At 53.7% G+C, this 11426-nt stretch overlaps 1 protein-coding gene across 1 annotated transcript; it reads right to left on the bottom strand.

Annotated features, from left to right (window-relative positions):
• Positions 1-5466: 5466 nt before the first annotated feature.
• Dnajb8 (DnaJ heat shock protein family (Hsp40) member B8) lies at positions 5467-6449 on the bottom strand. Its single transcript, XM_021191424.1, has one exon. It carries the CDS (start codon positions 6239-6241, stop codon positions 5552-5554), a length of 690 nt encoding a protein of 229 aa, XP_021047083.1. The 5' UTR covers positions 6242-6449; the 3' UTR covers positions 5467-5551.
• Between the last annotated feature and the right edge of the window lie 4977 nt (positions 6450-11426).

Here is an 11426-nt window from a genome sequence, read left to right as displayed (position 1 = left end):
AAGAAGATGGTGATAAGCTAGCTTTTCTGTGTGGTCCTATGAGGAGGGGAGGGGAGTCATATCCCCCCCCCCCAAGATATCCCTGTCCCGGTCTTTCACGGGACAAAGGAACTCTCAAGAAGGGATCGAATGAAGGATTCAGGTGGGCAAATGGCTTTGGGTGATCTGAGAGGACCCTCGTTGTCACCTCCAGGGCTTTGTGAGAAGAAGGCACAGAGTCACAGAGACCTGAAGATGCTGGATACCAGCTCTGAAACGGAGAGAGGCCAGGACGGACCCTGAGGCCTCAGGAGAGTCAGGCTGACCATACACCGCGGGCTGACAGGATAAGGTTGTGTTACATAAGCTCGCCGTCCTTTGTCACAGAAGCAAGGGAAGGTAAGCAGTCAGCCTTGGCAATGCAGGCTCTGCGACTGGGATTGAGGCCACCTCTAGATCAGCCTTATCTTGTGGTTGCCCTTATCCCAGCCCCTCACAAGGCTGGCCGAGGCAGGAGGATCACTTGAGCTCAGGATCACTTGAGCTCCGGATCAGTTCAGGCAACATAGCAAAACACTATCTCAAGAGATTCTTTTTTTTTTTTTTTTTTTTTTTAAACCCAAAAAAAAAGTTTTATAAAAGAAAAGCTATAGATGTTCATGAGTTTTCCATGCATAGTTAGCTGTCCCCTGCCCAGCGCCTGGTGCAGAGTGGGGAGCACACACCATGGCTGTTCTTTTTTATGCTCTTTCGTATGCTTTGATGTTGCCAGGACTATGAGCTGGGACATTCCAGTCTCGCCATGGCTTCAACTCAGGAACCACCAAACATGGGAGGGGCTGTGACACCGCCCTGCCACTAATGGGGACCAGTTCCAACTCTGCTTAGCCTGGGGAGGGGTCAGTGTTCCCTGGTCACTGAAACTCATGGTCCTCTGTGGCCCACAATTGGAAAGGAGAGGGAAGGCGAGGCCAGTCCTCCTGGTACTGAGAACAAAGGCCGCCGTTCCACCCAGCCGCCAGCTCCAGGTCCAGACAGGATGTGGGACAGTGGGTGCCAGGGGCCAGGGAGGGGACAGATTGATGTCTAATGAGACAGCATTAGTTTGGGAGGATGGAGAGGCTCTGGATCTGGCTGGTGGGATGAGTGGTGGGACCCTTGATAGGTTTCAAACCACCTACCTGCGCCTTGAGAAAATGGTTGAAGTGGTAGATTTTATGGGGCACGTACTTTTCCATGGTTAAGGTAACAGAGCAGGGAAAGAGTGGTCCTGTGAGCTGGAGCCTGCCACAGAGAGCAGAGCGGACGCTCCGGAACCGCTGGGATGGAACCGCCCCCACTCCAGCGTCCATGAGGAAAGGGTGTCATATATTAAGATAGATGCTCTGGGCCTTTGCTTCAAGAGCAGACCTGAGGCAAGACTTAGGTCTCCTTCTAGCACCTTCCCTGGCAGTGCCCTCAGAGGTGATAGTTATGGCCACATGCGTGCTGGGACTCTCTGCTTAGGTCTTTTCTGGAAGAGATCTAATAGCCACATTCTCCAAGGTGGGGGTGAGAGGTCCCTGCGTAGGGATGTTTGACACTCCATCGTGTCTCTCAACTGGCAAGATACAGTCTCTCAGTTATGTAGACATTCATGGTACACTAGAAGTTTCTGGAGGGAATCGGCTAGACTCCTGGCTGAGCCGAGCTGCTAGGGGGCGTGTCAGCCTGTCACAGCAGACAGCTGACTGGAGGTATCCGGCACTGCCTCTCCCCCTTCCCCAGTGGACAGAGAGGAGTCCCCATACCAGCAGGAATACCTCTGGGCCTGTAGCAGAGTGGCTTCAGTCAGGCTGGGAGGCAGGATGTGAGCAGTGAGCATGCTGGTCCCCAGTCACCTGTGTGGCGACCATTGCCCCCCCCCCCCCCCCCCGCTTGAAGCTTGAATCCTGCTCAGCTTTCCATGCTGGAGGGCCCTTCCTGTCCCTGGGCCTCCCCTCCATCTCCCTCTCCGCCCTGGCTCTCTCTGATCTCAAACTCTCTGCAGTCCCAGCCCACACCCCCTTAGCCCACTCCCTTATCTGGGTCCCCGCACAATCCAGGGAGCCCATCCCCATGACAACAGGGCAGATGGCCCTGCGATAGCAGCTCTCCCTCCCACCATGGCTCAATCCGTCTTTGAAATTAAATCAGCTGTGATAACATCAAGGGCCAGAGGGAAGGGAGGCTGCCTGTGCCCCACCCACCCCTCCTGCTCAGGCGAGGGGACCAGGAGGCAGATCGGCTCATGATGGGGTCAGGTGACCTTAGCCAGGTCTCTTGCCCCAGGAGCCTCAGTCTCTCCATCTATAAAACAGGCTGATTATCCATATTTATGGCATAGGCCAGTGAAAAGCTTGGGAGCACTGGACAGGCCTGATACCCGTCAGCCCGGATGGACCTTAGCCCTCTGAAAGGCTACCTGGCCAGGCCTTGAGACAGAGAGAGACAGAGCAGAGTTGTAGACGGCTCTCACGTGGCTCACTACCTAGGTTCTGGTATCCTACACGTTATATGCTCTACAGTACCAATCTGTGTTATATACTTTACAATATACAATCTCTGCATCAGGGTTGGGCCCCTTTGGACAATCAGGGCCTCTGTAGGGCACAGCAGCTTGGGAGTGGAGAGCACAGGCAGTAACTGCTTGGCCTGAAAGGGACGTTAGGCTGAGAAAGCTGGATGGGTAAGCGGGGGTGGAGAGGGGCAAACACAGTAGACTACACAGAAGCAGAAGTGGGAAGAGGTACAGCACTGAGAGGACTGGGCGGGGCAGCAAGAGACCTGCCGAGGAAAGAGGCTGGGATGCTGGGCACAGCTTGTGCAAATGTCCTGGGGCAGGACTCTGCAGGGTGCTGGTGAGGGCAGTGAAGAGGCCTGTGAGGCTGGAACAGAACAGAGGGGAAGCCAGAGGTTGGGAGGCAGGTGACACAAGGCCTCACAAGGCCACGGACGGGGTGGTGGCTTTTACCAGTCTGAGTGCTGCACAACACCCTTGGTTTTTCACTTTCAGGTTTCTACAAATTCATCTGGCTATGGGGCGAGGTTAAACAAACAGGGTCAGAGGAAAGGGTGGGGCGTCCAGGAGCAGTGCAGGCAGCAGGGTACAGGTGTGCGTTGTGCCCAGACACTCATGTACCAGAGGGCAGGGTGGGCATGGTCTGTGACTGGCTAGTCTCCATGTGAGGCCCTTTCAGAGGGGTAAGACAGGGATGGGGCACTTTTGTCCTAGGTAGAATGTCCTACACAGAGAGGCTTGTTGAAACCACCCAGGAGAAGACAGACAGACAGACAGACAGTAGATGTTTCAGGAGGAATCTAGTGAGCTGGAAAGAGGCTAGCAGGACTTGCTCCCCGCACAGGAGCACCTTGAGATGTGATTCCCACAGAAACCAGAGTGGCTGCTGCCCATGGCTCTCAGGAAGTGTGGCCCAGCAGAGGACAGTGTGATGCCAAGCAATGCTCTGGGGAGAGAGAACCAGTTTAAGATTATTCTCTGGAAGCACCCACCCCTCTAGCCTGTGGCATCATAGCAGGTGCCCCAGCCTCCAGGGCCTCAGATCTTCCTTCTGCAAAAGGAGCAAAGACATTAATGTTGGGACCCAAGGTTGAGGACCTGAGGCAGCCTTGAGGGAGGGTTGAGAATGCCCTATCTTGTTTGTGCTGGAGACAGAGAACACACAGCCTGAGACCAAGGAAGGGGAAAGCCAGTTGATCCCTGGCACCAGGGTTCTTGGGATACTAGAATCCCTGAGTTTGGTAAGCACCCAGATTTCCTTTGGGCACCCAACTGGAGCGTGTGGCTGTTCAAGGCTGCTAGGCTGTAATTGGATTTGCCCAGCAGCTGGCTGCCCTAAGCAGGCCCACTTGAGGCTGCTGTAGCTGGCCAGAGATCGGAGACATTAGCAGGTCAACAGGGGCAGAGGTCAGGTGGTTAGTGCCATGGGGACTTTGATAAAGTTAGTCCCCAAGCTGGGCTGGAAGCTTGGGCTCTGCCTTCTGTGTTCTCCAGCTCCCTTGCCCTAACCAGTAACGTGGTTAGCTGCCTGCAGCTGCCGGCTGGCTGAGAACCACTGAGGCGAATTCCGGGGAGTTGTAGCCAGGAGCTCAGGGTCAACAGCTTCTGCGATCACACTCTCGGCACTTGGCTGGCCCTGACGATCTTGGGATACCTGGCTTCCTAGAGATAGAAGAGGTTCTCCCAGTGGCCTGCACCCCTACTCAAATGGTCCACTTCCTAGTATTGTGTGGAGAGATAGGGAGAAGTCCTTCCCTGGGCCTCTCACTTAACCACTATGAGCACCAGAAACCCCCTTGGGCCTACTGCCCCATGGGACTCTGTACTTTACTTCCTTTCTCCCCACAACACGGGCTGGACCCCTTCCGATGCTGGAGTTTACACACGAGCAATCTCTGCTCAGATCATCATCCGCTTGGCCCATAGGACCTGTCCCTTACCTGGGAGCCACACTTGGTCACTAGCCAGTGTGAAGCCTGAAGCCTGGGGTCCTTAGTGGTTGTTGCGACACCCAGGAAGCCAAGCACTGTCCAAGCACACCTGCCCTCCCTCACTGTGGCAGTGGGCAGCAAGTCCCTGAGCACTAACACCTGGGATGGAACTCTGGCTCAATTGTCGGCCAGTTGTGCATCCTTCCCTTTGCCTCAGTTTCTCTTGCATAATGTGGAGTCAAGGACCCTGGTAGCGGAAAAACCAGGGGCATTCCAAGAAGTTCCTGATTCTCTTCATTGTCTCTCCTGGTCTTTCCAGCGGGGCAGCCTGCTCCTGCCCCAGGCCCTTTTCACATGCTGTTCCCATCGCCCAGAATGTTTTTCTTGAGCTGTTAGCCCCTCATAAGATCTTTCCAGGCAACTTGGCCCAGGATCCCCATGCCTATCTCTCAGCTGTGACACCATGAGCATATTCATGGTGTGGGCAGGAAACTGTGCCTGCTGCCCATGCAAGGGACCTGAAGTATTAGCAGAGAGAAGCATGATGGGAGAGTCACGGGGGGCGGGGGGTGGAGGGAGATACTGAGGCCTGGAATGCAGTTGTTAGACTACAGAGCTTCATGGTGGAGATGAGGTCAGAGGACTTTGTGATCAGAGGAGGAGGAGCCAGGAGCAGGAAAGAGAGACACGAGAGCCTGGGTCTGAGATGGCTGCTACTTTAAGTGAGTGAGGAAAAATGGGAACTGAGCGGGTGAGCCTGTGAGGACAGTGGTCATCCCGGAGAAGGGTCGTGGGAGGAGCAGATAAGGTAGGACATGAGGGTGACAGGATGGGGCAGGTGACCGGGATTAATAACCTCTCGAAGGCCTGGCCCTGGGCTTCCTGTGGGAAATGGCTGGTGCTGGACATGGAGGCCACAAGTTCCTAAGTGTGTCTGTGGAGTTGTGGCAGCCACACAGTGGGCCTGCAGTGACACACCCCACCCCTAAGGATGGGAGAGGACTCTACACAAACTCACTTGGCACATTTATTAACCAGTTAGGTTGCGACTACTGTGTCCCCTTGTGGCCCTCAGGCTGGCCCAGGATGGGTTAGGTGGCTGTCACTTATCCACCCTCATGAGCTTCTCCTTGCCGTTGACAGTTACTGACCGGAGCTGTCCATCTTCTTCCACCTCCACCCGCTCTTGGCCGTTCTCAATGATGCGCTTGGTGGTCATCTTATGGCCGTTCACCATCTCAGTAGATGACATCACTGACTTGAACCCCGAGCCGCCAGAACCGGAGCCACCAAACGAAGTAGATGAAAAGGTGGAGCGGCTGCCCCCACCGTGGCCCAGCGTACTGAAAGACGACAAGGCTTCCATGAACGCTGGGAACTCACCAAAGCCCGAAGAGAAGACTCCATGTAAACCATGGGACCGGCCTCGGCCGCTGAATGGGGTGTCCCAGAATTCAAAGGAAAAAGGGTCCAGTCCCCCAAAGAACTCGCGGAAGATATCCTCAGGATTTCGGAAGGGATAGCCAGCACCGAAGGGACCACTGTGGGGGGCACTGGCCCCGCCACCGGCTCTCCATCCGTCACATCCTGCCCGGTCGTACACTGAACGCTTCTTAGAGTCTGACAAGACTTCATAGGCTTCGGAAACCTGCTTAAACTTCTTCTCTGCTTCTTCTTTGTTGTTGGGGTTCTTGTCAGGATGCCAACGCAAAGCCAGCTTTCGATAGGCCTTCTTGATGTCCTCGGGGGAGGCGCTTGATCGTACACCCAGCACTTCATAGTAGTTGGCCATGGTAAGGGCCGTGGGGGACCGGATGGGATGGAGGACTGAGGAGGGCTGAGGTGAGTGGCTGGGGTCCTCCCTTGGGTGGGGGACTTGCTGGAATCTGCTGGCTCTGGGTGATGAGAGTTTAGCTTTCCATCCTCCCCGTTCTCAGGGACAGGTGGAGCCTCCACTGAGAGGGGCTTGGGGGTAGGGACAGTGCCGCTCTGGGCCAGGCCAAGGCAGCCCCTTCCAAGCTGGGGCCAGGGCCCTTTGTGACATAAGCACGGGGTATCCAGTTCCCCCACCCCCTCAGCCGAGCGCCACACATCACAGAGCTGTGGTGAGGCTGATCACTGTGGTGGGCCTGCAGTGTGAGTTTGGCTACAAGGAAGCTGTTTGTGTGACTCCCTGGGAGCCAAAGTGGAGAGGCAGGGTCAGCGAAGGGGTTGGGTCAATGACACCAAAGTCAGGGGACAGCGGTCAACAAGAGGAGCAAGGGCTTCCCGGGAGTCGTCTCCTGAGTTGAGTCTGGGTTGCTATGATGGGTTGAGAAGGCCCCAGGTAGCTTGGGGTTCATGGGGACTGAGGTCTGTTATCTCTAGATTCTCAGAGGCATTGTAAAAGTAGGCATGTGTGGGACCCAGCCAGCCCACAGTGCATGATCAGTAAAGATTTGTTAAAATGAATGAGGCTCAGAGACATACAGCCACAGCCACAGCAAATCAGTGAGGGGGAAGGACATGGGAACCTGGGGCCATCTGAGCGGTGGAAGCAAGGAGAAGACGCATTCCGATTAACTCAGATATAAACGATTAATACAAAGTATGGGTGACGAGGACAGAGCCCCCATAGACATGCCTCCTCCTAATCCTTGGAGACCAGATGTGCTCTCATTCAAGGGAGGGAAAATGGAGAAACAAGCTCATCCTAGACCCGGAGGACATTTGTCCTCTTGAGTAGGCAGTATGGAGGGAACAGACCCTGAGAGACACAGCTCCAAGGAAAGCCTGTATCGTGAGTGGGAGCACAGCATAGCGGGGTGCTAACGGACAAGAAGTTCTGTGGAGTCACTGGCCTGGCTGTCAAGCGGCCCTGAAAAGTCTCCAGGTCCTCCAGGTTTGTGGTCCTCAGCTTGTGCTGTGCTGTGGGGTCCTGTTTGGACCAGAGCTGACCTCTCCCTGCTCCAGTATCCTTCCTCCCCTTCTTCCATCGCCCAGTGCTCCTGGCTCCCAGCTGCAGACAGCTTGCAGGGGCCATGGTATTCTCTTGGGTCCCACAGGCCGGGAAGGACGACAGATTCTGGGGACACTTCAGGTAACGGTCACCAACACCAACATTCATCTCACCAAGGGCAGGCCAGGCTCCATGCTTCACGCCAGTGCTCGCTCACTCGCTTGCTCGCTCACTAACCCAGGCTGCTGCTGCTGACTTCAGGTGAAGCTGCACCCACTCCATTGTGGTTAGGGATGGAGATGACAGGAGGGGCAGGAGGTAGCGATCAATGATCCTACTAGCAGGAACAGAGGCCACGGGGATGATGCTAATGAGGGTGGTACTCCTATGCAGGTGGCAAGGGGCTGAAGCCATGTGTGGCTCAGCAAAGGTGGTGACACCCAGCATGTGCCCTCCTCATCTGCCCACCCTGCAGGGGCTGCTGGAGCTCAGCCTCCCAGGCCTCATTAGTGGAGCCCCTGAAGGGAGGGGCCAGAGACACCAGGCTCCAGAGTCACTGTAGGCTTCTGTGGGTGCTGTGGACAGCCCTCGACTGGCTCTCTGTGAAGGTTGGTGTCTGCTGGGTGGGAAAGACCCTCCTTTATACGATTCTGCAAGTCTCAAGGCAACTGCTGGAGAGAGGACAGGAGGGAGCAACTCCACACCAGCTTTAGGTGACCACAGTGGGTGATGTGGAAGTAATGTTGAAGGTGGCATGATGGAGGAGGAGAGAGTGGTAGGGATAGAGATGATGGTGGTGACGGAGGTGGCGGTGAAGGTCGTGACCATGGTAACCATGGAGGTGATGATGGTAGACACCATGGTGGTGGTGAATCTCAGTCTGCATGGTCAAGGTGGTGGTGATGGTGAAGGAGTAATCGTAGGGAAGTCAATGACGGTGTGACACCATCAGAGGCAATGATGCTGGAGACGGTGATGAGGTAAAGAGGTTGGCCATGGCAACAGTGACTGAGAAGGTAGAGACCATGGCAGTAGTAGGGATGTGGGGTCAGAGGGCATCTCTGATGCTAACTGGAACGGGGGAGACTGAAACGCAGGACACTGTTTACAATGATGCGGATAATGCAGGTAGGCATTGGAGAAGTCTCAGGTCCCCATACCGATGTCATCGGGACAGCGTTGTGCTTACAGTGTTGAGTCCAGGTTGATTCAGGGTGATGATGTGTCCTGAAATCCTGTCATTCCCCCAGCCCCAACCTCTCCTGTCTCCTGGCATCTCTGGTGCTGTTCTGTTTATCTCCCAGGAGGAACCTTTTGGCCGCTCCTATGTAGGTGAGTTTCCTTGCCCTCTTCATGCAGATGGAGTCTATCTGCCCAGGGGAGACAACGTGGAGACCTGTCACTGCTCAAGTACAATGATTGCCCAGGACAGAGAACACCACAATGACTTGGGGGCCTCAGCACATCCAAGACAGATCCTAACCTCCCGGGATTGACAATGGAGGCCCCCTAGGTGGGCCATAAAGGAAGATATAGAACTTAGAACTGGACAGCCACTTGGTGGCAGCATGCCGAGGTGACTTCCCCTTCTACGAAGAGGTCCCAATTAGCATCCTGGGGTCCCAAAGTCTGAACAGCATTTGGGGTCCAAGTGGGAGAAGCATAGCATCTGAGGGGCAGAGCATGGTGCACAGGCGTGCCCTGATTCCAAGACTCCGAGGTCACTTCCAGTCTGTAAATCTCCGTCCTCCTTCACTAGTGGGATGGTGAGTCCCCTTCCTCCTCCTCCTCCTCTGGGGATCCAACATCTGATGTCTCAAGTCCATAGTCTCAGAAAGGAATCTGGGAAGAGAAAGGACCTCAGATAACTGGGTGATGTCAGCAGAACCCAGCTCAGTACAGAAGCAGGCCCAGAGAGGGCAGGGCACACCCAAGGTCACACAGCAGCCCCAGAAAGCCCTCCCCAGGCAAGCTGATGGAGGCTGATTAGGCAGCCAGAGGCCCCTCTGTCTCTCTAATTAATGGAGTGGCTTTTTAAAAGGATTCTAATCACCCCGATGCTATCTGCTTATCGCCAGAATTCCTAATTAGATGGTCCTGGCAGGAACTTGCCTAATTCCCTCCAGCCTCTGTAGTCCTGCCCAGGGGGGCAGCCCACCCACCAGTCCACCCCACCAGATGGGCAGCTGAGGGGCCTCCTCTCCTCTCAGGGCCCCCGAGGTGGCCAACTGCATTTCCTTCAGGGTGGATGGGTGACAGGGATGGATGGATGGGCTGCTAGGTTGGCAGTGACAGGTGAGTGATGGGCCTGGATTGCAGCTATGAGGATGGATAGATGAAAGCAAGCACTGATAGGCTGAGAGATAAGGTTATACAGTGATTAAGGATGCAGACTCCCAAGTCAGATGACCTGAGTTCAAACCCCAGCTCTGCCACTTCACAGCTGTATGTTCTGGGGAAAGTTGCCCAACTTTGCTGTGACTCGGTTTCTTCATTTCACCTGTAAAATGGGGAGAATATCTCCTCTCCCAGGGGTATTGGTCAGTGACTGAGGAGGACTGTTGCTGGCATCCCCATTCTAGGTAGCCATGTCACCCTGCACAGCGTGCCCAGGCAGAGCGTTTGTTCCAAACCCTAGATTGATAAGCCATTAAACACAGTTCTGCACTGTTGTTCTGTGCAGAAGCAATGCTCTCTTCACTGTGGACAGAGACTACACACAGGACCTGGGGACAGCTCATTTCTCAGTTGAAGGGAAGATTGCAAGTGTGAGTGTTCCCAGCAGAGAGGCGAGGACAGGTACCTGAGGAGACCATGGGCACAGAGGCTGAGAACAGGGGCCATGGGCACAGAGGCTGAGAGCAGGGGGTAGGGCCAGGTCTAAGCTTGCAGAGTGTTCGGAGCCTGGGAGGCCTTCAGAAGATTGGGAGTGGGGTGTGGTGGGGTGTCAGTCAGCTGTAGGTTCTGGGAGAGTCTCTCTGCAATGATCATACTGAGTGTGAGACCCAGGTAGCAGATGTGTAAAGACTGGACATGACCAAGTGAGGATGCAATTAGGCACCTGCTGTCCCCATTCTCTGGTGGCTAATATGAAACAAAACCATTAGGTGGGAAAATTTTGAATTATAGATTCAAGTGTATAGCGATCCTTGTTTTGGTAAACCTCTAGGTACTTACCCCATAGGGTGTAGGGACACAAACACTTCTTGATGCTCTGTGTATATAGAATAAGATTATATAATAAGTAAATAGAACAGATTGCATAAGTCATTTTTAAAAATGGATTCATTGATTTTATTTATGTGTTTGGGGATGTTGCCTGCATGTATGTCTGTGCACTACATGTGTGTAGAGCCTAAAGAGGCCAGAAGAGGACATCAGATTCCCTAGAATTGGAGTTAATCGTTGTGAGCCACCATGGGGGTGCTGGAAATCACACCTAGGTCCTCTGCAAGAGCAGCCAGTGCTCTTCACTGCTGTGTCATCTTTCCAGCTCTCTCACGTAAGCATCTTAAGGAAAATGAGCAACTATACCACATTAATTTTGTACTATATCTATATTGCAGCAAAAATGAATGAATTGGTACTTTATATGTTAATGTGAATAAATACCTCAAATGTGATGGTAAGAAAGAAAGGAGAAAGGGTTTCTTAGTATCTGATGCTGCAATCACATACCCCACTTACCTGATGTTTTGCTTGGAAAATATTAAATGGGACATTCCAAAAATAAACAAATCATAGACTTTATGCTATGTACCAGTCAGTGTTGCTTGATATCATCACTCCCATTCTGCCCAGAACCTAAATTATCCTTCATCCAGTGATCTAGTGTGTGTGTGTGTGTGTGTGTGTGTGTGTGTGTGATGCCCACCCATCAGTCACTCACATCCTTCATCCAATGATCTAGTGTGTGTGTGTGTGTGTGTGTGTGCTGCCCACCCATCAGTCACTCACATCCTTCATCCATTGATCTAGTGTGTGTATATGTGTTTGTGTGTGCTGCCCACCCATCAGTCACTCACATCCTTCATCCAGT

The sequence above is a fragment of the Mus pahari genome, chromosome 2 (genome assembly GCF_900095145.1).
Source record: "Mus pahari chromosome 2, PAHARI_EIJ_v1.1, whole genome shotgun sequence".
NCBI classification, from domain to species: Eukaryota; Metazoa; Chordata; class Mammalia; order Rodentia; family Muridae; genus Mus; species Mus pahari.
This window is presented reverse-complemented; position numbering and strand designations above follow the sequence as displayed.